We start from the raw sequence: 8529 nt of genomic DNA on the forward strand, positions 1-8529 counted from the left end.
TCAATTCCTGGGGAAACCACTGGCCACAGCAGCCACGAAGCCGGCGAGAGCGGCGAGGGTCAGGCAGATGCGAGTGGCCCCTGGAGATCTGCGGGGACACCAAGGGCCACGCGGGGTTACAGACCCAGCACCACTCATGGCATCGGGCGACTGGTGGGTTTCGTCCCCTGGGACGGGTCAGACCCACTTCTCAGGTCACTCCCCAGCCCCCGCCTGGTCCCCTTTGCCGGCTCGTTCCCACGCTGACCCGTGCCGGCTTTTCCGGCTCTTCCTGTACGGAAGCCGCCTCGCACCCGGGCTCGGCCTTTGCCATTTCTAAGGTGTCCCTCTGGAGCTGGGCCTGGCCGGTCGGCGCTGTGTCCCGGGGGCGGGCGGACCCTGGCTGTGGAGAGCCGCGCTGGGGCCTTTCCTGCCTCCTTCTCGCCCCCGGCCCAGTGACCCCAACACTCCTGCAGCCCAGGGGAGTTGGGCACCCAAATACCTCTGGGGCGCGGGTCCCGCCCGGGACACCCAGTTTGGTGTCAGTCCCGCCCCCCCCCCCCACACACACACAAAGCTCAGGAGCCGACAGGCCGGACGTGTCACCAATGGAGCCTTCATTGGAGGGATTGAGAATTAATTCATCGGAATAATTGTGAATCCGGAGAAACAGCCTCTGCGCTCAGCGCCGCGACCCGCGTGTCCGGGGCAACGCCAGGCAGCAAACCCCAGACACACAGACACAATCACACCCAGCAACACAACCACACAATCCGCCCCCCGCCCCCCAGTGCAATCACACAATCGCCCCATCGCACACCCACCATAGCGCCCGGCCCAGGGCCCGCGCTGCGTCCTGGGGCGAATTGGCACCAAAGGGGCCTAGGGGAAAACACCCCCTTTGACCTCACCCTCGGGGTCCTGTGCCTCCCCCTCCTGCCCCAGCGGGAGGGGCTCTGCCCCCGGCCCCCCCTCGAATCCCCCCTCCAGCCCCCCCTGGGCCGGCGTCACCTGCCCCAGCGGGAGGGGCTCTGCCCCCGGCCCCCCCTCCAGCCCCCCCTGGGCCGGTGTCGCCTGCCCCAGCGGGAGGGGCTCTGTCCCCAGCCCCCCCTGCACCCCCCCCTGGGCCGGTGTCACCTGCCCCAGCGGGAGGGGCTCTGCCCCCGGCCCCCCCTCCAAACCCTCCCCCAGCCCCCCCTGGGCCGGAGTCACCTGCCCCAGCGGGAGGGGCTCTGTCCCCAGCCCCCCCTCCAGCCCCCCCTGGGCCGGCGTCGCCTGCCCCAGCGGGAGGGGCTCTGCCCCCAGCCCCCCCTCCAAACCCTCCCCCAGCCCCCCCTGGGCCGGCGTCACCTGCCTCAGCGGGAGGGGCTCTGCCCCCAGCCCCCCCTGCAACTCCCCCTCCAGCCCCCCCTGGGCCGGCGTCGCCTGCCCCAGCGGGAGGGGCTCTGCCCCCGGCCCCCCCTGCAACCTCCCCTGGGCCGGAGTCACCTGCCCCAGCGGGAGGGGCTCTGCCCCCGGCCCCCCCACCAGCCCCCCCTGGGTCAGAGTCACCTGCCCCAGCGGGAGGGGCTCTGCCCCCGGCCCCCCCTCCAGCCCCCCCTGGGCCGGAGTCACCTGCCCCAGTGGGAGGGGCTCTGCCCCCGGCCCCCCCTGCAGCCCCCCCGGGGCCGGTGTCTCCTCGAGGTCCTGGCTGGGCTGGCCCCAGGGTCCCACGCGGGGGCTCGGCACCGGGCAGCTGCTGTGGACGAACAGAGCCAGGATCCCTGGGGGCAGAGGAGGGGGGGTTAGATGGCAGAGGCCCCCCCCTCTGGTCTGTCCCCCGGGGCAGAGGTGGATGAAGATTTATAGGGGCCCTGGGCACAGAGAACACTTCCCCCCCACACACATAGGGGCCAGGGAGGCTGGGGGGGCCATTGCCCCCCAAACTGGCAGCCTCGGGCCAGGGGCGGCAGGAGCGGCGCCGCATGTGGTTGCTGCCTCAGGCACAAAGCCCAGGTGGCAGCGGGAGCAGGAGGGACCCAGGGGCACAGCCTGGCAGCGGAGGGACCCGGCGGGTGCAGCCTGGCAACGGAGGGACCCGGCGGGCGCAGCCTGGCAGCGGAGGGACCCAGCGGGCGCAGCCTGGCAGCAGAGGGACCCAGGGGCACAGCCTGGCAGCAGAGGGACCCAGGGGTGCAGCCTGGCAGCAGAGGGACCCAGGGGTGCAGCCTGGCAGCGGAGGGACCCAGCGGGCGCAGCCTGGCAGCAGAGGGACCCGGCGGGTGCAGCCTGGCAGCGGAGGGACCCAGCGGGCGCAGCCTGGAAGCGGAGGGACCCGGCGGGCACAGCCTGGCAGCAGAGGGACCCAGGGGTGCAGCCTGGCAGCAGAGGGACCCAGGGGTGCAGCCTGGCAGGGGAGGGACCCGGCGGGCGCAGCCTGGCAGCAGAGGGACCCAGGGGTGCAGCCTGGCAGCAGAGGGACCCGGTGGGTGCAGCCTGGCAGCGGAGGGACCCAGAGGTGCAGCCTGGCAGCGGAGGGACCCGGCGGGCGCAGCCTGGCAGCGGAGGGACCCGGCGGGCGCAGCCTGGCAGCACAGGGACTCAGGCACAGGCTCTGAGTGAGCCCGGGCAGAGGGTGGCGCCCGCGTAGGCTGGGCCAGTAGCCGCGGGGGCTGCACCTGGGGCCCTCCCTGGCACCGTCCTGGGGCTCCCCGCAGAGCGCGTCTGCAGGCCCCGGGGAGGGGGCAGAAGCCCAGACCGGAGCCCCCACCTCTGGGTCCCGCGGGCAGCGGCGCAGCCTGGGGGGCAGGGACACGGGCTGGGGCAGCTCTTGGGGGTCCGGGGCTCCCCGGGCGGTTCTGACCACGGCCCAGCTCCAGGTTCCGGCCTGGCCGGGGCAGAGCCCTGGGGGTCAGAGGAGGAGTGGGGCGGAGCGGGCGGGGGGGTCTCACCGCTGAGGACGAAGAGGGGGCAGAGGGTCCAGGCGAGGAAAAAGGCCCATTGGAAGGAGGCCCTGGCCTGCGGGTTGACGGAGTCCAGCATCACATGGGCCGTGAAGAGCACGACGCTGATCAGCACCAGCAGCCCTGGGGAGACCAGACACCCCCAGAATGCAGCCACCCCCCCCCCCGCACCTGTGATGGGATCGACAGGTAAACTGCTCCCATAGCTGGGGCCACTAGGGGGCATTTCCCATTGGCTCCTTGCTCCACCCGTAACCAGCCACCAGGGGGCAATGCACAGCCTATGCGGCTGTTCCTCAGCTGCCCCGCCCCAGAGGTGGCTGCATCTCAGCACCGGATGAGCTGTCCCTGTGCATCGTTATGTGCGGCTGTTCCTCAGCTGCCTCACCCCAGAGGTGGCTGCATCTCAGCACCGGATGAGCCGTCCCTGTGCACCGTTATGTGCGGCTGTTCCCCAGCTGCCCTGCCCAGAGGTGGCTGCATCTCAGCACCGGATGAGCTGTCCCCGTGCATCGTTATGTGCGGCTGTTCCTCAGCTGCCCTGCCCAGAGGTGGCTGCATCTTGGTGCCAGGTAGCCGGGGCTGGCGGCTGCCTGGGGCGTGTGTGCCCCGTGGGGCACGGGGGAGGGAAGGGAGGTGATTATTTTACCTGCGATGAAATTGGCCGTGGCCGAGACCAGGAAGCGAGCGCCCCGCCATCGGGCGAAGGGTCTGACGGAGACGAGTAGCGACGCCACGGCCACGCACGAGGCCAGCAGCGCAAACAGCAGCAGGGCCCGGATCGCCTTAAAGGAAGCTGCGGGGAACCAGGAATCCAGCGGGCTCAATGGAACCATCAGCACAGCTGGGGGGGGGGGCAGCGCTGGGAGAAGAGTGGGGGGCTGTGGGTCGGGAGTGAGGGGCACCAGCAGAGCTGGGGAGGGGGAGCCCAGGCCCTGGGCGCAGGGGGCTGCGGGTCGGGAGTGAGGGGCACCGGCAGAGCTGGGGGGGGCAGGGGCGGGGACAGGCCCGTCCCTTACACGTCTCGGTGATGATGCCGGCGCACACGGGGCGGGAGCAGAGCCACCAGACCCCGCTGTGGTACCCGTCGTCTTCGGAGTCGATGAGGAGCCAGCGCGGGCTCAGGACGGCGCAGAGGAGCAGCGCCAGGCTGCAGCAGGTGGTGCCGGCGCCCAGGCAGCGCAGGGTCCACGGGCCATGGGACGGGGGAGCCCTGCGGGGAGACGAGAGGCTGAGCGGGGGCGGGGAGACCCCTTCTGGCACCGTCCCCATCCCCCACCCCTCATCCAGCACCACATCTGTCCGTCCATCCAGCCCCGTACACCCCCGTCTGTCTGTCCATCCCCGTACCCCCCGTCTGTCCCTCCATCCCTGTACCCCCCGTCTGTCCCTCCATCCCCATCCACCCCCTTATCTATCTATCTCTCTATCTATCTATCCCCAGACACCCGCCCTCCCTCCCTCCCTCCCTCCCTCTCTCTCTCTCTCTCTGGGCCTGGCTGCTCTCAGGGTGTTTTCGGGGCCCAGATCTCTCCCCTCCCGGCCTCACTCACTCACTGGCTGTTCCCGGCATCGGGACCCTTGTTTCCATCGGGGCTGCAGGCTCAGGTCGGGGAACCGATCGCAGCTCCATCCCATGGCCCCAGCGACCCCGGCCTGTCTGCAGCCGCCGCCAACTGCCATGGAACCTTCCCGGGTGCTAGGGGGCGCTGTGCTGCAGGGGGTGGGGTGGGGGTCTCCCCTGGCAGGCAGGGCTGGTGCCGATGCCCCAGAGCGGCACTAGGGGGCGCTGTGCTGCAGGGGGCAGGGTGAGGGGTCTCCCCTGGCAGGCAGGGCTGGCCCCGATGCCCCAGGGCGGCAGTAGGGGGCGCTGTGCTGGCGGGGGCAGGGTGGGGTGAGGGGTCTCCCCGGCACTCAGGGCTGGTGCCGACACCCCCGGGCAGCACTAGGGGGCGCTGTGCTGCAGGGGGCATGGGGGGGTCTCCCCGGCACTCAGGGCTGGCACCGACGCCCCCGGGCAGCACTAGGGGGCGCTGTGCTGCAGGGGGCGGGGTGGGGGGTCTCCCCGGCACTCACGGCTGGTGCCAACGCCCCCGGGCAGCACTAGGGGGCGCTGTGCTGCAGGGGGTGGGGTGGGGGGTCTCCCCGGCACTCAGGGCTGGCGCCGACGCCCCCGGGCGGCACTAGGGGGCGCTGTGCTGCAGGGGGCAGGGGGGTCCCCCCTGGCACTCAGGGCTGGCGCCGACGCCCCCGGGCGGCACTAGGGGGCGCTGTGCTGCAGGGGGCGGGGTGGGGGGTCTCCCCTGGCAGGCAGGGCTGGTGCCGACGCCCCTGGGCAGCACTAGGGGGCGCTGTGCTGCAGGGGGCGGGGTGGGGGGTCTCCCCTGGCACTCAGGGCTGGTGGCGACGCCCCCGGGCAGCACTAGGGGGTGCTGTGTTCAGCTGAGTTTCGGAAGGCCGGGCAGTGTCCTCTCCAATGAGCCTACATGGGCCGGGCTTGTGACCAGGGCAGGGCTGGACAGTTCTGGGGTGTGAGGCCGGGGGGCGGGGTGGAACTGGCTGGAGCCTCCCTATTGATGGTTCACGAGGGGCTGGGAGACCATTCCTGGAACTCGGCCGGGCGTGGCCCTGCCTGGGGGTGGCCGTGTCAGTGCAGGACCTGCCAGAGGTTCGTAGCTTGTCACCGTGCCACAGGGCTCGGCGGATCTACCGTTAGGTGGATACAGAATTGGTTCAATGGCAAACAAGGAGTGACGGAGAATGGCCTGGCCGATTGACGGCAGGTCCCAAGTGGGGCTCCACAGGGATCGGTGCTGGGTCCCGGGTTGTTTAATGTCTTTATCAATGACGTGGATGTAGGACTAGGGAGCAGACTGATCAGATCTGCAGAGGACACAAAGCTGGGGGGAGTTGCCAACGCTTTGGAGGATGGAGCTAAAATTCAGAGGGACCTCGAGAAATTGGAGAACTGGGCTGTAGACGACACAATGAAATTCATGAAGGACAAACGGAAGATGCTCCACTTAGGGAAGAAAAACCAAATGCACAAATACAGGATGGGGAAGAACTGGCCTGGCAGCAGCACTGCTGAGAAGGAGCTGGGACTTGGGGTGGATCACAACCTCGACAGGAGTCAGCAATGTGATGCTGTTGCAAAAAAACAAATGCAATGTCAGGCTGCATGACCAGAGGCAGAGCATGCGAGTCACGGGAGGTGACAGTACCGCTCTGCTCGGCGCTGGGTAGGGCTCAGCTGCGGACTGTGTCCAGTTCAGGTCACCAATGTATAGAAAGGATGCAGAGAAACTGGAAAGGCTCCAGAGGCGAGGGATGAAGCTGATCAGAGGGATGGAATGGAAGCTCTAGGGGCACAGCCTGAGGGAACCGGGCAGGGATAGTGTGGAAAAGAGCTGGGGGAGGGGGACATGATCGCATTTGAAAGGCTGCCAGAGAGAAGCTGGAGAAAAGTTGTTCTCTCTCGCCCCAGAGGGCAGGACAAGGGGCAACGGGTTCAAAGTGCAGCAGAGTCGATTGAGATTAAATCTCGGGAAGTTTCACCAGTGAGCCCGGTGCTGAGGTCAGGCTCACCGGCCTGGATCTGCCAGCGTCACCTCCGGAGCCGTTTGTCAAAACTGGAGTCACATTCGCTGTCCTCCAGTCAGCTGGTCCAGAAGCTGATTTCAGTGCCAGGTTACAGACCAGTTAGTAGTTCTGCAATTTCACATTTGAGTTCCCAGAGAGCACTTGGGTGAAGCCCATCTGGTCCTGGTGACTTATTACCGTTTAGTTTATCAATTTGTTCCCAAACCTCCTCTGTTGACACCTCAATCTGGGACAGTTCCTCAGATCTGTCACCCAGAAAGAACGGCCCAGGTTTGGGAATCTCCCTCCCATCCTCAGCTGTGAAGACGGATGCAAAGAATTCATTGAGTTTCTCCGCAACGGCCTTATCGTCCTTGAGTGCTGCTTTAGCATCTCCGTCGTCCAGTGGCCCCAATGGTTGTTTAGCAGCTTCCTGCTTCGGCTGTAATTTTTGCTGTAACTTTTCCAGTCTTTCGCCAGCTGTTCTTCACATTCTTTTTTGGCCTTTCGAATTATATTTTTACACTTCACTTGCCAGAGTTTATGCTCCTTCCTATTTTCCTCACTAGGATTTAACTTCCACTTTTTAGAGGAGGCCTTTTACCTCTCAAAGCTTCTTTTCTTTGGTGTTTAGCCACGGGGGCACTTTTCTGGTTCTCTAACTATGTGTTTTCATTTGGGGGATACCTTTAAGTCGAGCCTCTATCATGGCGTCTTTAAAAAGCGTCCACGCAGCTTGCAGGGATTCCACATTTGGCGCTGAACCTTTTCATTTCTGTTTCACTAACGTCCTCGAAATAAAACGCTACCATGGTGGGCTGCTGGGGAGTTTCCCCCACCACAGGGATGTTGCATTATATTATATTATGGTCACTATTACCATACGGTCCAGCTATATTCGCCTCTTGGACCGGATCCTGTGCTCCACTCAGGACTAAATCAGGAATTGCCTCTCCCCGTGGGGGTTCCAGGACCAGCTGCTCCGAGACCCTTCATTTAAGGTGTCAAGAAACTATCTCAGCATCCCGTCCCAAGGTGACATGTACCCAGGCAATATGGGGACAGTTGAAATCCCCCATTATTATTGAGGGTTTTTTTTAATTTTAACAGCCTCTCTAATCCCCTGAGCATTTTACAATCGCTGTCACCATCCTGGCCAGGTGATCAGTAATAGATCCCTACCGCTATATTCTTATTATTAAAGCATGGGATTACTATTGTGAAAGTAGAATGAATTCTACTGGAAAAATGGACTGGATTAAAGAAATGCTGGATGTACCTTTAAGCAGACATAAGAACTGTTGAACTGCAGGTGTCAGGAAAAGAAACATTAAGGCATAAATGACTCCACTTAAGCTAATGGTGGAACATTAACCAGAGATTGGTAAAAGTTAGTAAGGAAATTAACGATGTACGTCCGGCCTCAGGTAAACCTCTCAGCTCTGCTTTCTTTGTCCTCTTGTTAAGTTCGTGCCCTTCTTATCTGTATAAAATAAGGTAGGGTGGGTCCTGCATGGTGCTCACATTGTCTGGGTGTGTTAGCAGAGCGCTGTGCTAATAAAACAGAGCGATCTGACAAATTGTGAGTCCTGAGTCTGACTTTGACACTATCCACAGAGGTTCTGTGGTGCAGTTTGGTTCATTTAAGATTCTGACTTCATTTGCTTCTACGCTTTCTTTCACCAATAGTGCCGCTCCCCCACCAGCACCACCCGGTCTGTCCTTCGGATCCATTTTGTACCCTGGTATCACAGAATCCCAGTGATTATCCTCATCAGGGCGGGCGCAACCCGTTAGGTGACCTAGGTGGTCTCCGAGGGCGCTGACATTTGGGGGGCGGCGACCGCGGGGGCCGAACATCCAGCCACCGTGGTCGTTGTCGGTATTTTGGGGGCGGGACCGTCCGCCGCCTCAGGCGCCAAAAGGGCTGCCAGGGCTCCTGATCCTCATTCCAGCAGGTTTCTGTGATGCCTCTTGTAATCTCGAGTTCACCCAGCCTGCTATTTAGACTCCCAGCGTGGGTATA

General features: G+C 64.2%; 1 protein-coding gene across 1 annotated transcript; it reads right to left on the reverse strand.

Annotated features, from left to right (window-relative positions):
• Nucleotides 1-4572, reverse strand: LOC123351988. Its single transcript, XM_044991672.1, has 6 exons — nt 4475-4572; nt 3941-4134; nt 3571-3717; nt 2910-3044; nt 1598-1742; nt 1-88 (listed from the first exon to the last, which is right to left on the reverse strand). The coding sequence occupies exons 1-6, from the start codon at nt 4552-4554 to the stop codon at nt 1-3; spliced, it is 789 nt and encodes a 262-aa protein (XP_044847607.1). The 5' UTR covers nt 4555-4572.
• Between the last annotated feature and the right edge of the window lie 3957 nt (nt 4573-8529).

The sequence above is a fragment of the Mauremys mutica genome, chromosome 17 (assembly GCF_020497125.1).
Source record: "Mauremys mutica isolate MM-2020 ecotype Southern chromosome 17, ASM2049712v1, whole genome shotgun sequence".
Lineage (NCBI taxonomy): Eukaryota > Metazoa > Chordata > Testudines > Geoemydidae > Mauremys > Mauremys mutica.